The 25,682-nt window shown below is 46.8% G+C and overlaps 1 protein-coding gene across 10 annotated transcripts in view; it reads left to right on the top strand.

Moving 5' to 3' along the window:
* TRIM9 (tripartite motif containing 9) overlaps nucleotides 1-25,682 on the top strand; it is a 62,746-nt gene that overhangs the window by 24,314 nt on the left and 12,750 nt on the right. For 2 of the 10 annotated variants that reach the window (XM_083166283.1, XM_083166281.1), the window contains exons 2-8: nucleotides 3,221-3,352; nucleotides 5,624-5,746; nucleotides 11,379-11,489; nucleotides 12,519-12,672; nucleotides 14,564-14,721; nucleotides 15,998-16,136; nucleotides 24,631-24,741. In XM_083166283.1, coding sequence (XP_083022409.1) covers nucleotides 3,221-3,352; nucleotides 5,624-5,746; nucleotides 11,379-11,489; nucleotides 12,519-12,672; nucleotides 14,564-14,721; nucleotides 15,998-16,136; nucleotides 24,631-24,741 — 928 coding nt within the window. The remainder of the gene's footprint in view (nucleotides 1-3,220; nucleotides 3,353-5,623; nucleotides 5,747-11,378; nucleotides 11,490-12,518; nucleotides 12,673-14,563; nucleotides 14,722-15,997; nucleotides 16,137-24,630; nucleotides 24,742-25,682) is intronic. The other 8 variants (XM_083166287.1, XM_083166286.1, XM_083166289.1 and 5 more) reach the window with 6 other exon arrangements.

Below are 25,682 nucleotides of genomic sequence, written 5' to 3'. Positions count from 1 at the left end.
CTGGTATTATTCAGCCACAGAACTTGTGTAATCCATGTGTGTCCCGGTTTAAAGGGCTGGTATGCTAATACAACCCAGGGCTAAGGCATTTGTTATTGCGGCGATAATAAATTATAATTAATGGTGTATATTATTTTCTCCATTAAGAATAAAAAAGAAATCTTCATTTCACACCGAATGGAAACATTAATTAAGTAATGGGAGTCGGTGGCCGCTGCTTCGTTTAATAGAGCTGCTACACTAATGAATCAAGCTGGAGGCGCAATTTATAATCAGCCAATCAGAAGGGGGTAACTAATGTTAACATCCTCACTGCATCTCGGCCAAACATCTCTCCTGTACCGGCTAAAGATACGTCTCCTGACACGTACCTGGGTCCCCCAGGTTTTCCTCGGTCACCGTTGTGTGAAAACGCCATTACTGTACCTCAGACATATATAAGTATAAATTGTACATAGCAATCACCGCATTACACATTAAAATGTTTTATCATAATCGTATTTTGTTCTTACATTTCTGTGGTCGCACCTCAGCATGGGGGCAGCCATATTGGAAATGGCAGCCTAATCCACCTCCCTATGTGGCACAGTAGTGGAATGGGCTTATTTTGTACATTGATTATTTTAGGTTAGGAAGTGTGTGTGACTGAGCTGTAAAGGTGCCCATACATGGTACAATTATTGTATGCAATTTGTGTTTTGCAATGCAATGAGATGCAATCTAGTACAAAAAGTATGTGCAGTACATACTTTTTGAGCTGTGCGATGGGACGTGTGCGGGAGCGCGCATCTCATCGCACCCAGCAATTGTACCGTGTATGGGCACGAGCATCGTATAATGAGGTGACTATTAGGACCGCGACCACCGGTGACAGCAGGAAATCGCGTTCTTGTTTTGCAGTTAAACAAATAATGGCATCTTACTCATTGTAATACGCCAGCGCTATAAATCAGATCTCCGTCAGTCTTGCTGTTGATTGCTACGTTGGCAAGAAACAAGGATGGTTTCTGTCAGAATGCCGACGCACGGGTGTCTTTTAATAAACCATAATGGGCTGTGGTCACACCGCAGATGGGTAGCGTAGTTTGGGGCAAAATAGCGGGAAGTATAGAGATTAGAGCGCAGGGAGGAGAAACAATCCGTGAGGTGTTTTTTTGTTATTTTTATATTAAATGTAAATTTAAGTAGCCGTCTGTAATGGCGTCTGCTGAGCATTACGCCGGAGGCTGCGGATATTATGCATACGGTTTAAGTTAACAGTACGTTAATGATGTCTTTGTAGACGCGGAAGGTTTCATGTTACTGAATGCAGCTATTTAGTCATGTGGTATCACGGTGGAAAACGTCTTTGAATTGCTCGTCTAGTTGTTGAAAGTGGAAAAAATTGAGTCAGGTGAATCCATACTGTCTTATCCCTCAGCAATATATCTGTGGGTCGTATTCAGAGATGGCGCCATGTTGCTGTTTTATACTGCGGAATTGCCTTCTGCTGCTGCGTATGAACTGCACTGCCCATTTTCCGCAATGGTCTTATTTCGCAAAGTGAATGACCGGCAGAGAGTATTAGTGGGCAGTAACAGGGGAGTAGCTGCTGTAAATGCGAATGTTAAAGCTTACACCTGCTGTGAAGGCTTTGGGGATGGCAAGGAGGCAGTGGGCAACAGGGGGAGGCAGAGTATGGCAGCAAGAGGCAGTGGGAGAATGAGCAGGCAATGAATGACAGGTAGAGGCAGAGGGTGGTAGTGGGAGAGAGTCTGAGGCAATAGCTAACAGGGACATGCAGCGGGTAGCAGGGAGAGGCAGAGTGTGCCATTATATGTAATTGGTACAATTGGCTTCACAGAGGGCGATTATCACATTGAGATGGTGGTATTTGCAAAAGGCAGAATGGCGCGTTTCTCCGCCATGCAACGGTTTCTTCAAACGGATGAATGCATTCGCCGGGCGGGGTTTGGTGGACTCGCAAGACTGCAAATTCGCAGCCTTGCGAATCAACCAGAATAACTACCTAAATGACATCTGATACTGCATTTGGGTAGATCTCTGAGGCAGACCCTGTGTACCCAGTGATTTGGTCAGAGGTTGCTCACTGCATGCTGCCATATTTCCATAGAAAAGATTGGGGAAGCTCCCCCCGTCTCCCCTTTTCAGAGAATCTCTTTTACACAGTGCCGAATTGACACACTAACAGGGGAACACTGATTAGAGCCGACGGGAAGCTCATTTTGCAGAGAAATTTCCTTTTAAAGAATAAAAATCTGCAAAAAGACAAGTGTCGGTTTCTCATCAGCTTAATTAAGTATTTTAATTCCAACAAGGGATTATAATCGCTGCACATCAAACTATCACTTTATGTTAATTAATGTTGAATTATAAAGGGCAACAGGGTTAATGCTTTTGAGATCAGCCGTAATGCTTTGTACAGTCATTAATGTAACATGTCTACAAAAGCAAATGCAAGCTGTGATCATTCGTTTTCTGTGTAAGGTTTCTGCGCTTATTTACCCACGGAAACTTGGGGAGTAACCACAAGAGGCGATGAAAACGAAATAAGACACTGGATAAATATTTATTTATGTCTCCCCATCATCATTTTGTCGTTCATTGGTTTAGCACAATATGCAAATGAGCGCGGCGCTGTAGAATAGTTAATTTGCATAGAGCGCCAGGCTGACAGTTTGTGTTTTGTTGCATTATGCGGTCATTTGGGTTTTATTTGAGCACCCGGTTGTTTTGGGTGTGAGATTCCTACACTGTAAATCTGGGAAGGTGGAAATTTACTAAAGGCCCCCACACACTAGAATGATTTTTGGGCCGATTGTCTGATTTCCGACCGATCAACCGATATATCGGCCAATTTTTACTGATAATCGGCCGATTATCGCAGATTATCGGTAAAAATCGGCAGATATATCGGACGATCGGCCAGAAATCGGACAATCGGCCAAAAAAATCGTTCTAGTGTGTGGGGGCCTTAAGATAGGAGTTCTGTTTCAAATAGGGTGTTGCTATGGGCTCAGCAAGAGAGCTCTGAAGTCGCCCTAATCTTCCCATGACAAAGTACATTTTGCACATGCCGCCATCTTGGATTGCAAATCGGCACACTGCTCCGTAACATCAGGCGTTTGTTGTTGGTGTCGCCGCACCTGCATTACTTACCTGTAACCTGCACACGGATATATTTGCTGACCTTTGCCCTGTTCTTGTCTTGTCTTTGCAGAGCCAGCTTTCCCAGGCTCTGAACGGACTGTCCGACCGAGCGAAAGAAGCAAAAGAATTCCTGGTCCAGCTAAGAAACATGGTCCAGCAAATCCAGGTACAGTTGTCAGCTGACAGAGAATCAAAGCAAAAGGTTAATACACAATTTGTAATGATTATATTTTTGCCAGATATAAACTTGTAATGATGTTTTCTTACATTGTGCATCAGCTGTTGGTGTTACAGGCTTCCTGTTAAGGAAGCTACATTTATGTATAGACACGAAAACCAGAAACCAATACTACTTCTGTATATAAAGAGAGAGACAGAGCGCACTTTTGGTCAAAGCATCCTCCATCCCCCTTTAATTCAAACCAGTACTCGGCCAACTAGAAACAATAGCACAATGGGGAGAAGTGCGTTGACTGCGGGAAATTTCAATCTCTTTGCTGTTTAATTAGAGGAGAGAAAATCAGACGCAGAGATTTCTATAGAAGAAACTGAGGTAAATTTCTTCTGAAATGGACAAAACCATGTGCACTGCAGGTGGGGCAGATATAACGTGTGCAGAGAGTTAGATTTGGGTGGGGGTTTTCTTCAAAGTGAGATCTATATTGCAGTGTAAAAATAAAGCAGTCAGTATTTTCCCTGCACAGAAACAAAATAACTCCCCCAAATCTAATTCTATCTGCACCTGTTATATCTGCCCCTCTGCAGTGCACATGGTTTTGTCCATCTGAGAAGTAATACTTGCCTCTAAGAGTGAACTAGAATAAGTCCCTTTGTCTTTTACACCCCCCAACCTCTATCTCATCTCATACAAGCAAACCACCACCTAGAACTTCATCAGTGGCTCCGGTGTGGGGTCATGCTGTGCCAGCCCCAGAAGGTGGCACCTGTAGGCACTTGCCTCACTAGCCGTTACATCAGATTCAAATGACTCCAAACCCCAAAAGTGAACAATAGAAGATGCAATTGTAATAACAAAAAAGTAAAAACTATAACAAAGCAACAATAATACTAAATAATTAAATGAAAAAGTATACACTTGTGAAACACAAAACATTTGTGTATCCAGAGGCTATACAAAGAGAATAACCCAGGGTAGAAATATCTCAGATTACTCCAATTTAATAACATTACTATTATTTATTTTATTTATTTATTAACAGTTTATTATATAGCGCATACATATTCCGCAGCACTATTTATTATAGGAGCGAAGTTTGCGTGGCGGGGGTGGGGCAGTGTTAAATGGCAACCAGAATTAGGCCCATTGAACGTTACCTGTTAGAGTCACTGGATACGCCATTCAAAATATTGATTTGGGATCATTTGGTCTACAGCATGTTGGTCGACATGGTACTAGGTCGACATGGTTCTAGGTCGACACAAGCAATAGTTCGATAGTCAAAAGGTCGACATGGGGTTTTTCACTGTTCTTTGACCCGAATGTCGACACAGTTGACATGGACACAGTTTGAAGTGCACCGCATCCCCTCGCATCGCTCGCTGTGCTCGGCACATTATTTTATTCTCCCGCCACACCCTAGTGGATGGTAGGGCATGAAATACCGCCTGTCGGCACATGTCGGCTCAAAAAAAAACAGTGAAAAACCCCATGTCGACCTAGACACTGTCGACCTAATGCTTGCGTCAACCTGTTGACCCAGACCCATGTCGACCTTGAACCATATCGACCTATCCCCATGTCGACCTAATGGTGCCAACCCAATTCTTGTCAACCATCATGCTGTGGACCAAATGACCGTATCCCATTGGTCTCAGGTGCACTATCATAGTCTAGCAGTCAGCTGAGGCAGAACTCTCAGAGATTGGAGTACCTCTGGATGGAGACGACTAATATTGGCATGACTCAGAAGCAGTTATTCTGTTCTTATTAAGGGGGATATGTAATTTGGTCTGAATGCTATACCTGATATTATCAATAAAATCTGTATTACTGTCCCCAGTGTATTGTTGGGCTGACCACGTATATGTGTGATCAGTAAGTTTTTGGATACTTATTAAAGTGTGCTATACCACAGAGCATGTCTGTGTCTCCAACTGGTGTGAAACCACAAGTCCCAGCATGCCTTGCTACAGTTTTGCTGCTAGGGAATGTTAAAAACGTGGCAACGCATACTGGGATGTGTAGTTTCATAAGAGCTGAAAAGCCGCAGGTAGCCAGGCCTGCCATAGAGGAGTTCTCAATGGCACAGGGCCACAGAAAAGCCTTGGGGGCCACATATAGAGGCCTGTGGGTCTGTTTACCACAATGGGAGGACAGTAAATGGAAGTGTTACTAAATGACTTGTGTAATGTGCCCTAACTTTGTTGAATAGCGTAAATGACCTGTGATGTGTTCTACTGTGTTATTGTGCCATGTACCCAACACAAACTCATCAGCACATGTGTAATGCAGGAGAATAGTGTGGAGTTTGAGGCCTGCCTGGTCGCCCAGTGTGATGCTCTAATCGATGCCCTAAACAGAAGGAAGGTCCAGCTTCTTGCCCGGGTAAACAAGGAGCACGAACACAAGCTTAAGGTGAGTCTGATGTAAAACATGCCGGAAACTGGAGCACAGGGGCCGTAGTCACAGGAACCAATTATACATATCATAACATGGAACTTCCTGCAGTCCCACGCCGTCTCCTCACATGCTTCCATATAGTGACTGGTTATCAGCACTCTGATTGCTGGACAGCTCCTGCATCCACCAATCAGCATGCTGACAGCCATGCACTGTCTGACTGCAGGCTGGGGGCAGGTAGAGAATGTTGCTCTCTGATTGGAGGATAGCTCCAGTCATCCACCAATCAGCATGCTGACAGCCATGCACTGTCTGACTGCAGGCTGGGGGCAGGTAGAGAATGCTGCTCTCTGATTGCTGGACAGCACCAGTCATCCACCATCATGCTGACAGTCATCCAATATATAATCAAGATTTTTTTCTTGTCTGTCTGCTCTGATTGTGCGACTATCCTGCTTGTAGGCCCCTAGAATTATAGGGCAGTAGACAGATACTCAGTGTGCCAATACATTATGACGCTCCTGCTTCTAATCCATTCCCTCTCTGAGATTTCCTACACATCAAACCAAGGCAGCTGTCCAGTATATGGTCGATATAATAATACATATCGGCATCTGTGAAACAGTATATTCTGTCCATGAAAAACAAACACCGGCCACTGTGTGCTGTAACCGCCGGCAACAATATCCCATGCTATGGCTCTCTGGGGGTTACCACGCATCCAGCTTCCCTTTCTTCTGTATCTTTTATGTTGTTTTCTGTGTTTTCGGTCCCCAGCGATGGCTGCACAGGAATATCTATTACACATCTCACCTCACGTCTCTCCCCGGCAGCTCCGCGGCTGCTGCATTCTATAATTAATCTTCCCTCTATCTGATTTCCAAAGCTCGGAATCCTGTGTGATATGGTTAAGTGTGTTACACAGCCCAGAGCCATCCTGGGGGCTTAGAGACAGGATGGTAAATCTCTGCACCTGGAAATGCGGTACCAGAACAGGCTGCATTCCCGCTGCCCGTGACCTGCCTGCAGATTATTCCTCTCCGGAGCAGACCTTTACCCCCGCTGCGTAGTCTGGGAAGACCGTAGAGAGAAGATGAATGACTGGCAGGCACTCCGTTTCTCCGCCACCTCCCAGGCGGGGGATTTAAACGAGTTTTCCGCCTTAAGATGACTTACATTTATTGGCTTGAACACGTCCTTATTAATTATCTTCTGTCGTTTGCATTGAAGACATTGTTTCCCAAATGGCCTAGTTTAATTCTCTGCTTCTTCGCTTATGTGTTTATAGAGTCAGGGCAGAGTTGTGGATTTCCGTTGCCCGCAGATACGACACCAACAAGCTCCCTGGATACAATGGAATGAAGGGCCTGATTCAGACCAGCTCGCTAAGCAGTGTTCTTTCGCTGCTTAGGGAGCGGGTAAATACTGCCGGGCAAGCGTACACCCGCCGGCACGCAAATGTCGCCACATGGATGTGAATGGATGTAAACGCATTCATTCGCATGCGGGTGTATGGGCAAAAAATTATTAGATGGTCGCCGACCATCAAATTATTTTTTTACCCGTTTGCAAATGAAAGTCAGTCTAGATTGATTTTTATTTGCCTCAGAGATGTCCGAATACAGGGCGGACGCTGACGCCGACGCCATGTGACGCCAGGCCCCTACCCCGGGCAAGCTTCCACACACCTGTGTTCTCATTGGGACGCCCTGCCGTTTTCTGAGCACACCCATCATTTTGTGGTGGGTAAGCCCAGGAAATGCTGGGGGCGTTCCCATGTGACATCGCCCTGCCCGCCACCTACCCATCCCGCTCTGTGCGAACGCCTCGACGAGTGTGATCATCGCCAAAGGCATTAGTACAGCAGGTCCACACATGCATACTTTCACCAATACGCTTTCGCAGACTCGCACCATCGGGGGTGTGGGTCTACAGCAACTAGGTCTACAAGCATTGGGTCGACACCACTAGGTGGACAGGCAGCAAGGTCAACATGGGTCTAGGTTGACATGGGTCTAGGTCGACAATCAAAAGGTTGACATGGGGGGTTTCTTTTTTTTACCCGAATGTCGACACAGTCGACATGGAAACAGTTTGAAGTGCACCTTGCTTCGCTCGCAATTCTTCGGGCACGGTGCCTCGCTACGCTCGGCACACTATTTTATTCTCCCACCTCGCCCTAGTGGATGGTAGGGCATGAAATACCGCCTGTCGGCACATGTCGGCTCAAAGATCAGTGAAAAAATGTCGACCTTTTGACTGTCAACCTAGCCCATGTCAGCCTAATGCTTGTGTCGACCTAATGACCTGTCGACCTTGACCCATGTCGACCTATCTGCCTGTCCATCTAGTGTTGTGGACCCAATGCTTGTCGACCTAGTTGGTGTAGACCTAATGACTGTATGCCACCATCGGTCCACGGACCGAATTTGCAAGTAAACCTGAATCACCCAATAAGCATCTAAGGCACAGCAGAGGCATGATGTATCCAATGGCAACAGGAATTAGCAACACTTCCTGATGAAGTATTCATCAGCTTTGTAACCTCTTGTATAAGGAAAACAATGTATTTATAGTGTAAATATTATTAGCAACGCACAAATGCTCTGCAGGATGTAATAAGTACAGGCCTGGTGCTCAGTTCGGTGTCTGATTATAACCTGGTTTTACTGTTTTATTTGGCCCTATATATAATTTGGTTGGCCCTTGTTTATAGTGGCTGCAAATGGATTATTCTGCTTTGGGCCTTTTAAATAAATTCTCTTATTATAATTCTATAGTTGGATTATGGATAGCCACTAGATAGACACACATATGGTCGACAGGGTTGAATGGTCAACACAAGTTTTTGTTTTTTTTTTCACTGTTGTGATGATCAGGGATAAGAATTTCCGGTACTTATGTAATATCTGGACTCCCAGTTTTCTTATGAGACCGCGTCCACTCGCGGGGCTCGCTGCGCTCACCACGCTTCGGGCACGGTGGCTCGCTGCGCTCGCCACACTATATAAAATCAACTCCATGCGTAGTTGGATAGTAGGGGTATGAAAAAATGTGTTGCATTTAACATGGGAGCCCAGATAATACATAAGTACCAAATTTCCTCCTGTAGAACCGTTTTGATTCCATAATGCAGCCATGGGGAACCTTCAGCCCTCCAGCTGTTGTTGAACTACACGTCCCATCATGCCCTGCAACAGTTTTGGCCAGATAGCAAAACGGTAGCAGGGCATGCTGGGATGTTTAGTTTAACAACAACTGGAGGGCTGAAGTTTCCCCATCACTGCCACAATGTAAGAATGAATGTTACACATGCCAGGTGGAGTACATGGCTGTCACAGTTACTAAATACATGGCTACAAATTACAGAGAGAGGCTACAATAATAAGGTAATGTGTAGTACAAAATACAGGGTAATCAAAATGAAATAAGTCTCCCTTATCTGTATATTCCATGTGGTCCCCCCCCCCCCACAATCCCCCCCACATTGCCTATTTTTTCATACTTACCATGTCCCCCGGTGTCCGCGGCGGCCTTCAGAATCCTCTTCAGCAGCATCTCTGGTCCCAGGGGTGCATTGCGTGAGTGCACGGGCCGGTGACATCAACGGCGCACTTGCACAATGCATCCCTGGGATAGAAGATGCCACTGAAGAGTATACCGAAGGACGCTGTGGCCATCGGGGCACTGACACGGGACCAGGTAAGCATAAAAAAAAAATATTCCAAAATTTGTAAAAATCCCTTCTCCAAAATGCTCGTTGTCCCGACCTGTACTGACCAGGATACAGTAGAGCACAGGTTCTCAAAGTCGGTCCTCAGGACCCCACACAGTGCATGTTTTGCAGGTCTCCTCACAGAATCACAAGTGAAATAATTATCTCCACCTGCGTGTCCATGAGTAATGTATGCACCTGTGCATCTGCCGGGTGACCTGGAAAACGTGAACTGTGTGGGGTCTTGAGGACCGAGTTTGAGAACCCCTGCATTAGAGTATAGGATCCGCCAGCATAAGTAACAGCACCTGGCTGTAATTCAGCCTATTTGGACTAGGAATAGATACAAGTGTGTTTTAACACCCAGCGCCTAATATTATTTGCCTGGTCAGTGGTCTCTGATGTCTGGTATCTTATACAGGGATGGAGCCTCATGCTACCTTATCTCATGGAGAATGACCCCCCCCCCCCCAATCTCATGGAGAATGACCCCCCCCCCCCAATCTCATGGAGAATGACCCCCCTGCAGCCAGTGTTAAACATGTTAGGGTACCTGCTATGTATGCACAAGATGTTATATATGCACCTGTAGCTGGAGATCAGATGGTAACATCATACGGAATGGGATCATTCGTCAGACTGCATTTAGGTCTACAGTCATTAAGTCGACTGGCAGGAAGGTCGACCTGACTTAAGGTCGACATGGACCAAGGTCGACATGACTTAAGGTCGAATTTGCATAAAGGTCGACATGAGGAAGGTCGACTGGTCATAAGGTCGACATGGGTTTTTCACTGTTTTTTTATCCGAATGTCGACACAGTCGACATGGACACAGTTAGCAATGAGAATCGGACCCTCGCATCGCTCGCTTCGCTCACGATGCTTCGGGCACGGTGCCTCGCTGCGCTCGGCACACTATTTTATTCTCCCACCACGCCCTAGTGGATGGTAGGGCATGAAATACCGCCTGTCGGCACATGTCGGCTCAAAAAACAGTGAAAAACCCATGTCGACCTTATGACCAGTCGACCTTCCTCATGTCGACCTTTATGCAAATTCGACCTTAAGTCATGTCGACCTTGGCCCATGTCGACCTTAAGTCAGGTCGACCTTCCTGACAGTCGACCTAGTGGGGTAGACCTAATGACTGTAGACCTAAGTTCATTCTAATAGATGACCGCATCCCACATCATACATGTGCGCTGTTGGGGTTCGTTACACAACTCTGCCCCCTGCTGCTAGCTTCAGGGATGTACTAATAATATTCCTACTATATTATAAATTATTACCCACGTCTGTAACTATGGACACTTCATGTAACAGTCCTATGGCACGTACGTTAAACCCTTATGGTAGTTACAGAAAATGTCTATTCCTGTTATGCCCCCCTGCTTAAAATATATATTCACTGTTTACACCAGGGATGGGCAACCTTTGGCCCTCCAACAGTTGTTGAACTACACATCCCAGCATGCTCTGCTACAGTTTTGCTATTTGGCCATGCTAAAGCTGTTGCAGAGCATGCTGGGATGCATAGTTCAACGACAGCTGGAGTAGCAAAGGTTCCTCATGTCTGATTTACATAGTAAGGTTAATGTGTTTTTCTAGTATATTTTTTTGGAGTGTAGAAGGAAACCCACGCAAACATAGGCGAGACCATACAAACTGCACACAGATGGGCAATGAGCAGGATTTGAACTCAGGACCCCAGTGCAGTGAGGCAGGAATATTGTGTTGCCATTGTTATCCATAGTATATGGCTATGCTAGATTTGGCTGTATACTTATGCTGTGATTGTGCAATAAACAGGTGCATACGGGAGAGTAGTCATAGTGTATCTGTGTATCGCCCGCCGTGGCAGGAGTGTATTTCTTATTGAGCTGCTAGAATGACTATTTCATCTGAGGTTGAACTTGTGGCTCTACCGTAGGTTGTGCGCGACCAGATCTCTCACTGCACAGTGAAACTGCGGCAGACCACCGGGCTGATGGAGTATTGCCTGGAAGTGATAAAGGAGAACGACCTCAGTGGCTTTCTGCAGGTGAGTGGCCAGTATGTACAGTACGTATATGTGAATTGCTTTTGCATTAGATCTCCTGGAATGGACACAGAGGGGGAAAGGGCCACACAGCCCACGCTATTGTTGGTATAAAAGCAAAAAAAGTTACTTTACACCAGGACACACCATGCTGCAATTAGGGATGCCAGGGTATTTTTTACAATCCCAGCATTCCTGGGATTGACTCACTCACCCTCCCCAGACCGGCTGCACCGCTTTATACCTACAGCATCCTTATCCGGAGCAGTGCAGGGGCCAGGCGTACAGAGAGGGGCAGGGAGATGTGACCGGCGTGCAGAGGGGATTGGTACTAAATCCCGGCGGTTGGAATCCCGGCAGTCAATTACATGAACTAGGACGCAGCATCGGATCACTGCGACACCATTCGAAGGCTTGCGGCACCCATGCCATTGCATAAGGCGTCCATTGCAGAACCTCATAAGGGGCCAGGAAATCCTGACCTGTTTTCTCCCCCTAAATGGTGACAACAGACATAGGCTGTCACCTTTCCTTTCTGTCCCAAATCGGCATCAGAATATCAGTCACTGACAGTCAGACGCCATAGAACGTATACACGACGGATCAAGCGCAGGAACAAAGTACCCATCGAGGATCAATACTTGGGGATCTGAATTAGCCCCTGAGATTGTACGACCAGCTCACATCGTGGTGTATGCCTACTATGCGCTGTCCAGAAATTGTGTCATGATCCCGCCGATATACAGAGCTGTTATATGTTGGCGCTTTACAAATAAAAGCTAATGATATTGGTTTGGCATGGCGATAGGGGAATGGGTCATAGGGTCAACCCAATTAAGGTTAACAGTCAATAGGTCGACCACTATTAGCCATGTTATAGTGGAACTTGAAGCTTCAACTTCTGTCCATCTCATCACTAGACCTGATTTGATTAGCCTGGTCTGATGCTTCATCCTAAATCAGACAAAGGTAGCTGCTCTCTGATGTTTAATTTGATTTTGTCTTTTTTTTTTTTTTCTCTAATAAAATCAGATTTCAGACGCCCTCATCCGCAGGGTGCATCTGACCGAGGACCAGTGGGGCAAAGGGACCCTTACTCCAAGAATGACCACCGATTTCGATCTAAACCTGGACAGTGCCCCCCTCTTGCAATCCATCCACCAGCTGGATTTTGTAGAGATGAAAGGTAATTATTAATATGCCGTCTGCTTATCTAATAAGAAAGTCGTATTAATAAAAAGTGATGCATGCATGCTGACTCCCCCACTCTGCCCCCTGTAGATGATAAGTGGGTAGTGCAGGCTCATTTAAGCAGAACCAAGAATATTAAGCATTGTGCTCCATCTCTTCAGTAGACAAGCTTCTGTAGTGATCTGTTGCAGAGCTCGAGGCCCCCGGAACCAGGAACATGAGCCGACTCTCTGCTACCATTAACATGGATTGGATTAATCTGTTGTGCCCAACTAAACCACTAGGGGGCATAACTTTCAGCAGCCAGAATGCAAATGTGGGCATAGGGAAGTTGCCAGCCTTGTGTGTGCGCGAGTTTGCTTTGGAAATAGCTATAGATTTAGACAATGGATCCGTGGCAAATATTTCCCTTGTCACTCTGCCAAGCTGCCTGACAAGTCTCTACACATATCAGGTCAGCTGAGGAGACGGCGTTTGTTCTGGATTGTGCAATGTCATACATCAGTCAGCGTATTTATCAGAGATCCTACAGCATACCGCCAGTATCGGGGGGGGGGGGGGGGTGATTACAGTATGGAACCTTACACCCCAATCACTACAGGAGACCTCCACAAGCAGAGGTCCCACACACCCCCTACCTGGCTCATTCCTCCTGCTTATGAGAGGATGAATTAGTCCATTTTGAATACAGGACAGATTGGGTGTAATACGGACAGATTGGGGGTAATACGGAGCCGGAAGACATTTACGTCTTAGTTTATGTAGAACAATTTTTCATTTCTAAGGATATTAGAAGTCACTGTGTGTTTCCTTTGATGTACGATATTAACGCCCAAGATCGCATTGCAGAAAACGTGTTCATAGTGCAGATGAGTGAAGATGAAGATGAGTCTCATGATGAGGGTTCTCTAGAAGGAGCCCGTCCCTGCGATGTGTTTGAAGTAGCAGCAGGACTAATGCACATGTGCGGCCCCAATAACCACACATACACGGCGGCCATTGTCGGAGAGGGTTCCATAGGATCCTTTTCCAGACTAAGGGCCTTATTCAGATCTGAGCTCAGTTTGTTTGGAAAATGGGCACAACCATGTGCACTGTAGGTGGGGCAGATGTAACCTGTACAGAGAGAGTTACATTTGGGTGGGGTGTGCTGAAACTGAAATCTAAATTGCAGTGTGAAAATAATGCAGCCAATATTTACCCTGCACAGAAACAAAATAGCTCACACAAATCTAACTCTCTCTATACATGTTACATCTGCCCCACCTGCAGTGCAGCATGGTTTTGCCCATTTTCCAAACAAATGTGTACTGAGCTCAGATCTGAATAAGGCCCTAAGTTCTCTTGACCAAGGGGGATATTCTGTTACCCGCAATGGAGGATAATAGGCTTGCTCCAGGCTATCTAATTAGCCCCAATAAGCCAGCGCATATGGGGACTAATCGGGGATATTGTTTCTCATGTCTCAGGCAAGCTAAGCAAAATCCCCAAACGCAGCCCAGTTTTCAGTAAAAATATGGCAGCGGCCAGGCGAAAATACACTGATTTCACTGAACCTGTCAGTTTTCGCATCAAAGTGGGTCTATTATAATAAAAACATTGGTGGAACATCAGGAAAAACAGTGAAAGACGTCAGTCACGATGGTTTACCAGGGTGTAATTGGATATCCCTACTAAGGTTGTGTATACCATAGGCTAAAGTGGTATAACGTCATCTGTAGATGGTGTTATCTGCGGGGTGCAATCACCCAGAGTCATAGATAAGATAGAAGCTGCAAATATTTAATGATAAGTGGGCACGTAACTGTTAAATAAATACCTATATAAAGAGTAATTTGTCTTTTCGGTGTGTCACAAAATCTTGGCTTATTTTAACGATTTCTCAGTTCCGTCCCTAGTGCCAGCGCCCCCAATTCTCCAAATGGAGGAATGTTGCACCCAGAATAATAGTGCCACGTTGTCATGGAAACAGCCGCCGATGTCGATGGTACAAGCAGAAGGGTACATCCTGGAGCTGGATGATGGGAATGGAGGGCAGTTCAGGGTAAGGACACTACAACACTAATGGAAAAAGTATTCACGTCATTAAGAATTCTGTGCAATATTTAGCATTACGCATCTCCTGTCATTGTGTACGGACCTGCTTGCAGACTTTTTAGCAAATTATTATCTGTGAAAAGTTATTTTGGACTCGGGTCTGTAGTTCGCCATTATACTTACACTTACTGATCTACAACAAGGTCTCCTGAGCACAGCGACGCCAGCTCACGCCACCTCTGGCTGATTTAAGTGGGCATTGATTTATGTAAGAAATGGCTAACGGGAGACTTATTGAGTCAGCAGCTTTTCCAAATGTATTCACCCTCACCATCTATCAGCGTCCGCAGACTGTAAATCCCCCTCCGGGAGTCTATAAACCACGTCTGGAAGAGGAGAAGCGCAATATATATATCTCAAGGTGATCAGAAGCCGGAGCTGCCAGTCTGTAGGCGAGGAAGAGGATTCACAAACTACAAATGGGACAATTATACCAACTGTAGGACAGATACTAACGGTTGTGTTATCCACCTAATAATCAGAAAGGCTGACCGCTGCTTGTTTGGCCACTTTTAGCCATGTTCCCGCTGCTGTTTATTACCTATATAAGCATTTTATTGGCTCTGACGGTAAAGACCGCCATCGCCGCCGCACGTCCACCGCAGTTTCTGCTGTGGTTGGGGGTGCTTCCATTTGTCTTCTGGAATATTTTCTAGAGGGTTTTTCTACAAGCTTGAAGGAACGTTCGTAACAAAATCATTGCATTTTTAAAGCTGGCAGAAAATGCATGGTCGGTCCAGATGGGTGTAGAGTAAGGTATCTGGGAGGAAAGTATCATTTTATGGGTTACCAGCCCTTTTTTACCTAGATCTTAAGAAAGGAATTGAGATGTAGCAGGCATTGTTGTGTGCAGGACTTAGGGGGTTAATCTAATCCATTGCGCATTGGCAGATCCACAGGGAACAGTCGGTGACCATCCATTCGAAGCCTGTGCGTAGGGACACGCGCTCCGCCGGGGGGGGGGGGGGGGCGGGGCTTTGTTGCGCTCGCTATGCTGTCTGAGTCCTGCCAGTCGGGATCCCGACGTCGGGCTAATGACTGTCGGGATCCTGACTGTCGGAACCTTATACCACACCCGGGGAATCCATAAGTAGCCAGATAAAGGGATGGCCGATCCCCCAGGACAGTAAATCCTGTATCTTATGATAAGTGGACTCCAGCCAGAAGCTACATCCTGCGGGTATAATGTAGCTGCCGTTATAAACCTCTGCTCTCTGTTGCAGGAGGTATTTGTCGGGAAGGAGACAATGTGCACAGTAGACGGTCTTCACTTCAACAGCACTTACAACGCCCGGGTCAAGGCCTTCAATAAAGCTGGGGTCAGCCAGTACAGTAAGACCCTGGTTCTACAGACCTCCGAAGGTAATTACACATGGCAACAGAAGACTCTCAGCAGGGACTAACACAGTGTATATATATCTGGGACTGTCTAAGGCAGTGACTAACACAATGTATATATCAGAGACTCTATAAGCAGTGACTAACACAGTGTATATATATCTCAGACTGTAATCAGTGACTAACACAATGTACAGTATATATATATCAGACTCTAGACAGTGACTAACACAGGGTATGTATATCATGGACTCTATAAGCAGTCACTAACACAGTATATTCATATTAGGGTCTCTATAGAGCAGTAACTATCACAATGTATCAGGGACTCTATAATCAGTGACTAACACAGTGTATATAATATAAATATTAGGGACCATATAAGGCAGTGCATTACACAATGTGTGAGGGTGTGTATATACATAGATAAACATTATATACTACCAGGGACTCTAAGCAGTGACTAACACAATGTATAATATAGCTGGAGAATTTATAGGCAGTGACTAACAATTTTGGAATACCATAACCCTGCAAATAACTATGTATGTATGTATGTGTATGTATATGGCAAGGAGCGTGGCCTATAAATTGCGTAATTTCGCCAGGCCACGCCCCCGTTTTCCAAGGCTGTGGGGGCATGGCTAGCAGCTCTGTAAGCTGCCGGCCAGCCCCCAGCCCCACTGCTTGGGAGAATAGATGCATGCGCACAGCGTGTATTCACCGAGTGACGGGGGGACTTCCAACTGATTCAATGAAAATGGATTAAAAATGTCTGATATTCATACAGAAGACCGGTGAGTGTCCTCATACTTTTCTTTAAGCTATACAGGTTCACTGGATTTATCTGGGACACCGGAGCTGACACCCCGGCAGTTGACAAATCGAATTAGAGGAAAGTGTGATCCATACATTGGAATAGATAGATAGCTAGATAGAGGCTATATAGGGCAGTGACTAACACCATGTATATTCATATAAGGCAGTGACTAACACCCTGTATATACATATAAGTCTCTATTGAGCAGTGACTAACACCATGTGTATACATGTAAGACTCTATAAGGCAGTGACTAAAAACATGTGTATACATATAAGACACTATTGAGCAGTGACTAACACCATGTGTATACATATAAGACACTATTGAGCAGTGACTAACACCATGTGTATACATATAAGACTCTATAAGGCAGTGACTAACACCATGTATATACATACTAGGTGATTCATCGCGCCCTACGGGCGCTCTTCACACCGTCGTAAGGGGCTGCGCCCCCTTAATTTGTGAACATTTGCATATGAGAAAGATGGTTAGAATTGTATGTAAGATGGCCTGTATTGCAACTTGAGTTATAGGTGAAATGTGTTATATAGAGAGCATATGATGTGGAAGGGGGTGTGTATTGTTTTGTTTAATTAAAAAGCGGTTACAGAGTAAGATGTACATTGATAGTGTGGATGGTACAGTGACATTGGTGGGTGTGGGGGGGGGGGGGCTGTGTGTGCATGTTGTTTAGGTGTGTGTGTGTGCAATAGTATAGTAGGGTGTTTTTGAGTCAGCGGCTCCCCACTGGCGGAGGTCACGACACAGGAAAACAGGAGGCTGGGTAGTGATAGGGGTGTGTGGGCATAAGGGGGACTAAAGAGGAGGGTGGGAGATACTGTGCAGCTTCTGCCAGTGGGTGAGGGTCCAGCGTGGCAGTACAGGATGGTGGCCCTTAGTCAGTGTCTCCACCTACTGGGTGGGAGTTCGGGTGCATGAGAGCAGGAGGCTGGGCTATGAGGCATGATAGGGACATGTGGGCAAAACAGCGTCAGCGACTCCCCAGTGGTGGAAGTTACGGTTCAGGAGAGCAGGAAGCTGGGTAGTGATAGGGGTGTGTGAGTATAACGGGGACTAACGAGGGGCTTAGGGGTGCTGCCGTGGGTGGATGCCATGAATTGCGGGGGGGGGGGGGGGTGGGTGCCGTGAATAGTGGGAGGGTGGGCGCGGGGGGTTGCAGTGAATCGCGGGAGGGTGGGTCGCGGGGGCGGGGGGTTGCCGCAATGACAGGAGGGGGGGTCAGGGTGGGGAATCGCGGTAGGGGGGTCGTGGGGGGCACCGTGAACCGCGGGAGGGGGGGCCCGGGGGGTTGGCGCGAATCGTGGGAGGGGGGGTCACGGGGTGCCGCAATCGCAGGAGGGGGGGTGTCACGGGGTGGGTCCGCGAATCGCGGGAGTCACCGGGGGTGCCGCGAATTGCGGGGGGTGTGCTGCAAATCGCGGGAGGGGGGTCGCGGGGGGTGCCGCGAATCGCCACAAGAAAAAATCAACACAGAAAGTTCAACACATGTAAATGTTGACATAAGTGTGGCACTTCATCGGTGTCCATGTCGACACATGAGAATGAATATGAAAACATTCAAAAAAAAGAAAAATAAATCTTCAAAAACTCATGTCAACCTTTTTCATTGTCAACCATAGCCGTGCCAGTGTTTTGCATGTGCCATTTAATCCTGGGGTTGCCGTGAATCGCGCGCGGGGGTGGGGGGGGAGGGAGGAGGTGAGGGGTGTCCGCGAATCACGGGAGGAGGGGTCGTTGGTGGATGCCGTGAATTGCGGGAGGGGGGGGTGTGGGTGCCGTGAATTGTGGGAGAAGGGGGCGCGGGGGGTTGCAGTAAATCGCGGGAGGGTGGGTCGCGGGGGCGGGGGGTTGCCGCAATGACAGGACGGGGGGTCAGGGGTGGGAAATCGCGGTAGGGGGGGTCGTGGGGGGCACTGTGAACCGCGGGAGGGGGGGCCCGGGGGGTTGGCGCGAATCGTGGGAGGGGGGGTCGCGGGGTGCCGCGAATCGCAGGAGGGGGGTGTCACGGGGTGGGGCCGCGAATCGCGGGAGTCACCGGGGGTGCCGCGAATTGCGGGGGGTGTGCTGCAAATCGCGGGAGGGGGGTCGCGGGGGGTGCCGCGAATCGCCACAAGAAAAAATCAACACAGAAAGGTCAACACATGTAAATGTTGACATAGGTGTGGCACTTCATTGGTGTCCATGTCGACACATGAGAATGAATATGAAAACATTGAAAAAGTGAAAAATAAATCTTGTCAACCTTTTTCATTGTCGACCATAGCCATGTCAGTGTTTTGCATCCCCAATCGTGGGGATGCCGTGAATGGGGGGGGGGGGGGAGGTGCATACCTCCCAACATGACCCTCTCCAGGAGGGACACATTGCTCTGTTTCTGGACTTTCTTCTTAATTTATGGATTACCATCACCTGTGCTTAAACACCTTTCTTATCAATTACCCTGTTTAAAACAGGTGATGACAATCATAAATTAAGATGGAAGTCCACAACCCAGCGTTACAGCTCCAGACACACTTTGAGTGACAGATGTAGCCAAATATATAAGAGATACGACTCTATAGGGCAGTGACTAACACCATGTGTATACATATAAGACTCTATTGGGCAGTGACTAACACCATGTGTATACATATAAGACTATTGGGCAGTGACTAACACCATGTGTATACATATAGGACACTATTGAGCAGTGACTAACACCCAGGGCCGGCAACAGAAATTTTGGGGCCCTGTACACTGATATTTCTGGGGCCCCCCACGTAATTCCAAACCCACACATTTTGCAATGCGGTGGTACAGAGAGTGCAAGCTAACTTTCCCTTACTATTATGACGCCTCCGGATCCGCCATTATCTGCGGCTTCTACTGCTGGGCGATTAACAACAGAACATCTATTGAAAATACAGTAATACAGTATCTGCTTTTTGGGATTCACAGAAGTTCCTATAAAAGTCACCTGTTGCGACAAGAAGGCACTAGGCAGGGCAGGAGACATGCGCAGTAAGGTCCGTGCACAGTGCAGACAGGAGACAGCCTCCGAGCGTGAGTGGCTGCTGCCTGCTGCACTGTATGCGCGGACGGTCACAGACAGACACTAGCCTCCAATCCACACACACGTCACTCAGCCAGGGGTGGATCCAGGAGAAAATGACAGGGGGGCACCATGAGAGGGAGGGGATGGGGGGTGGTGCCAGTGTGCCCGCTCAGAGAGAGAGTGGAGGAGAGCAGAAAGTGTAGTGGGGATGGTATTATACATAGACACTGGCCTTTAAAGTACACAGGCCCATCTTGGCATCAAAAGTGAAGGATGTAGTTGTGCGCTCTGGAAAAGGGGGTGTGGTCACAGAAAAGGGGGCATGTCCTTGAGTAGTATACCACACCATATACCACTTCTACACATTATGCAACAAAATACTAGACCCCATTATACTTGCCCCTTACACATGATACCAAATGAAATGAGCCCAAATTCACATAATGCAACACGGATTGAGCCAAAATGCACAATAAATTTCACAAACATGGACATTGCGCTCCGAAGGTACGCAACAAAAATTTACATCGTAATGCCCATTACATGTTAAGCCACACACCATAATGTCCATTATGTATTATGCCAATTATAAATTATGCAACATAAATGCTGCTTACCTACATGCTTGTTGCCAGGGGTTCCATTTTTATTGCCATGTGGGATTACGTGTTCGTTGCCATCTGGGATTACATGCTCGTTGCCAGGGGTTCCATGCTCGTTATCAGGTAGGATTACATATTTGTTGCCAAGGGGGAATACATGGTCGTTGCCATGTGGGATTACATGACCATTGAAATGGGGGTTACATGGTCATTACTATGGGGGTTACATGGTCGTTGCCATGTAGGAATAAATAAATGCTCATTGCCAAGGGAATATATGCTCCCAGTGAAGTGATGGGCTCGTTGCCAAGGAGTAATATGCTCCCACCACCACCCACGATGTCTGTGTGCAGCCGCGCACCGTCACCAGGTCTCTCCGGCTGCTGAGTGCATGGGCGGATTTAGCAGGGGGGGGGAAGCACCCGGACACACATTTCTAACACACATCCCCCCCCCCTAACAGGGACAGCCGCCGCCGGGACTTCACTGTAATCTCATGACAGCCGGGCAGACAGAGAGCTGCCGGCTGTATTCACAGTGCTGCATGTTCCGGGCTCCCGGCTATTTCATATCTCGCGCCACTGCGGCAGCGCGAGATTTCAATAGCCGGGAGCCCGGAACATGCAGCACTGTGAATACAGCCGGCAGCTCTCTGTCTGCCCGGCTGTCATGATATTACAGTGAAGTCCCGGCGGCGGCTGTCATTGTTAGGGGAAGGGGATGTGTGTTAGAAATGTGTGTCCGGGTGCTTCCCCCCCCCCCCCCCTGCTAAATCCGCCCATGCACTCAGCAGCCGGAGAGACCTGGTGACAGTGCGCGGCTGCACACAGACACGGGCGGGGGCACAGATTTACTGCACAGTAGACGGTGGGGGTAGCACAGCATACAGACGGACCGCGGCCAGGATCTGGGGCCCTTCAGATTGCCAGGGCCCGTCACACATGTCCCCTTTGACCCCCCCTGTCGCCGGGCCTGCTAACACCATGTGTATACATATAAGACTCTATAAGGCAGTGACTAACACCATGTGTATACATATAAGACTATTGGGCAGTGACTAACACCATGGGTGACATTCTATGAGATGAGATAATTAGACTTTGGCGAGTTGTTTCGCAAAAACGGCCGAAATCGCATTTTTTTTCCATTTTCGCATATTTAACGAGCTGCGAAAATGTGAAAAAAGTGCGATTTTGGCCAACAAGTTTTACACACTGGAAATGCGATGGCTGCTTTTCGCAGCACATCGCATCCAGATGTTTTCACATGAAAAAGTATACAAATCGCATATTTAATGGTATATGATTTGTATAAAGTGTGTCTATAATTCGCCCAAAAATCAGACCAGGTTCTGATGGGCGAATTAGCCAGAACACTGCACAGATCGCAATGATCTGTGCAGGGTTCTGGTGTATAAAAAAGCTTAAACAGTTAAAATAAAAAAAAAAACAGCGCGGGGTCCCCCGCCAGAGCATAACCAGCCCCGGGCTCATTGAGCCGGTGCTGGTGACATAAAATCAGGGTCCCCGACATTGTGCGATTTCCAGCAAACGTGCGATTTTCAGACATGAAAATCGCACATTTTCAGGACTAAAGAAATTGCACCAACTCGCACCTATTCGCACTATTTGGCCCGTTTTTCGCATCTCATTAAATATGCCAAAAACGGGCCAATCTTGCGATTTTCAAAAGTGTGAAGTGGTGCGATATGAAAACATGCGCATTTATCTCAATCCATAGAATGTCACCCCATGTGTATACATATAAGACTCTATAAGGCAGTGACTAACACCATTTGTATACATATAAGACTCTATTGGGCAGTCACTAACACCATGTGTATACATATAAGACTATTGGGCAGTGACTAACACCATGTGTATACATGGAATACTCTATTGGGCAGTGACTAACACCATGTGTATACATATAAGAATCTATAAGGCAGTGACTAACACCATGTGTATACATATAAGACTATAAAGCAGTGACTAACACCATGTGTATACATATGGTTCTAGGTTTGTGACTGACGCTGTCCTGCGTGACATATCTCTGTGTTGCAGCAGTACTGGAGCAGTCATTGCACCCACATAATATTACATTACTACGTTATGACCAGAGTGACTAGATCACCACTGATCAGTAATCCTGACATTACTCCTGTGGTATCCGCACTCATGGTAGATTGACTCTAGGTCGACAGTCATAAGGTCAACCACTATTGGTCGACAGGCAAAAGGTCGACCGGGTCCAAAGGTTAACAAGATCCAAAGTCAAAAGGCCGACAGGGTCCAAAGGATGTCAGGGTAATTTTTTGACAAAATCTTGAGCCGACATGTGCCGACAGGAGGTATTTCATACCCTACTGTCCACTACGGCGTGGATGGATGATGAATATAAGTTCTTCATCCGAGCGCAGCAAAGCACCGAGCCCCAAGCATGGGGAGCGTAGTGAGCCATGCGAGGGGTGGCGGTACACTTAGGCAGTGTCCATGTCGACCTAGACAACAAAAAATATGTAAAACTCATGTTGACCTTTTGAATGTCGACCTATGGACCATGTCGACATCTTCATATCGACCTTTGGACCCTGTCGACCTTATCACTCTGTCGACTTTTTCAATGTCGACCTTTTGACCCTGTCGACCTTTTGACCCTGTCGACCATTAGTGATCGACCATATGACTGTAGACCTAGCCATCATAGATGTAAAATACCATAACCACTCCTGTAGCTGTATTATGGAACACGTGTATCTTGTCTGTTGTTGCTCTTAGCGTTCTGTCTCGTCTTGTGAAACATTGGCCGCGGCCCCTTATTCTCGAGACCAGTTATTCCGCACTTCTGACAATCAAGCATCCGCCGATCAATTTATTGTTGCATTACTGCGGTTATCCAATCGCTGGGCCAGGTTGTAGCCTTGGGAAACCTGCTTTACCTACCCTAAAATGCCTGACCTTTGATACAGGTCATGGAAATCTTACGGCGACTTCTATTATCCTAGTTAACATTGCAATGATGACATCAGAGCTCACCTGTTATAAGTAATGACATCAGAACTAACAGATTATATTGAGACGTGTATACATATCTTAGAACTCTCCCTAGTTAAAAATGTACAGTATCGCTGGCCTTTATCCAGCACTTATGTTTTGTGGCACTTGGTGACGTATTTGGGTATAGCAGACAATCAAATGTTCAGGAGCAGTGATGGTAAATAAAACGCTATTGCCGGTACATGTCTGTATGTTGGAGGTGGACCGTTGTGCGATTAGTCCTATATTTGTGATGTCGATGGCTTTGTAATGGTCCAGTATTTGTACTGCTATGTTTCACAGCTTAAAGGACAAATTGATAAATGACCTTTTCTGGTCTTGTGTTTTTTTGTGATGTAATTAAATTTTGTCCCTTGGGTCCTGATAAAAGATTTTAGTGACTTGCAGTCAGGTGATAGAACAATTCTTCGTTCCCTACTGTGCATTTGGAAGCTGCAGCGATCCAGTCAGCTACACAATTAGAGGCAGCCATTTTGTGTCCTGAACTAATATTTGAGAAATAGCAGCCTGACCTTGACCTCCAAACATTTAACCTATCAGGACATTGCCTCCATAAGAGCGCGTGTCTCTGTCATCTTAGCGGACATGCTCATCTCTGTGGGCTTGGCCGTGCTCATGCAACCTCCTCAGGTCACCATTTTACTATCCATTGTCACCTGTCAGACGCCTCCTAATTTCCTGTGAGGTGGGATAGGTGTGCTAAGCACAGGATGGCGGAGCAGACACCTCAAATCTTCACCATCCTGACAAAAATGGAGGTAGGTAGGGGCTAGTGACATCACTAAAAAGTAATGTCATTATAAGTGATGTCATAGCTCCTAGTTGATTGATAAAGCTGCATGTTCTTGAATATTGGCTATGCCGACAAATGGCTGCCTGCACAGTGTAGGTGACCGGATGCCTTTACCAGCAATGTGTGACCTGTATGTTCAGTGACACACACCTACATTTACATGCATGTCTTTGCTTATGCTAGGTCCTTATCCTCGAATGTCAGCATGCCTCGCGGCTCGTTTGCAAATCAACACCATGCCCTCTCCACTCGAATTCCTCCAAAACTCAGAACAGGAAACATGTGTGTCTCCAGGTAATGGCTCCCCCTCACCGTTCATCTCTCCCGGGCACAGTGCACATTCCGTCAGTGGGCCGCTGTGTCAGATCGCTGCATATTGATTACCAGAAGCATCATCATTTCATTACGTACAGGTCTACAATGTGGGCATTGCTGGGTTTCATGGCAAGGTGTAACGGTGCCCACAAAGAGTCACATCGTTGGGTGTTTCACCTCAGTGATCTTGCTCGTTCCAAAGTCACTTATAGGGGGGGGGATATTCTTAGCTGCGGTAATTTACTGGCACAAATGGATCGCTGGGGCACTATCCTATTAGCCCTGACCGACGGCACTTATGCCCTATGCCGGCACTATTCAGAAAACGTTATTTTGCCAGCCCCAGGCAGGTGAAACTAAAGGGCCTATTTATCAACAAGTGATAAAATGATTAAACGATAAAACTCGTTGCATATGAAAAATTTGCTCCAACCAATCAGCTTCCAACTGCAATTTTCCAAACACATGACAGTAAAGGGGCATACACACTGGGCAACTTCAGCCCGGTTTCCAAGCGATCTCACTGCATCGCTAAGAAATGCAGCATGGATCACTCAGTGTGAATGGCCAGTCCCGCGTGTCACTATCGCCTGACTGTCGGTACTCTTTACTTAGCACGGCGGCCATCGCAGGCATTGAATGCACTAAAAATCGGGTGCGATGCGACCGACGCGTTGCCCGCGATTTCCCATAGGGAACAATGTTAAATGTCTCAATTGACCCGATTTTCCTGTTCAATGCCTCAATTGACCCGATTTTTCCATAGGAAACAATGTTAAATGGCCCACAGAGGCCAAATAGTGTGATATGGCCCGCACAATTGTTAACGCCACCCCACGATCAACGTGAACCCGAAGCGTGGCGAGGGGACGCGGATACCTGTGAAGCCCGCGAGGGGACGCGTTTACCTGTGAAGGTAT

Source organism: Crinia signifera, chromosome 12, assembly GCF_055691185.1.
Source record: "Crinia signifera chromosome 12, ASM5569118v1, whole genome shotgun sequence".
Lineage (NCBI taxonomy): Eukaryota > Metazoa > Chordata > Amphibia > Anura > Myobatrachidae > Crinia > Crinia signifera.
This window is presented reverse-complemented; position numbering and strand designations above follow the sequence as displayed.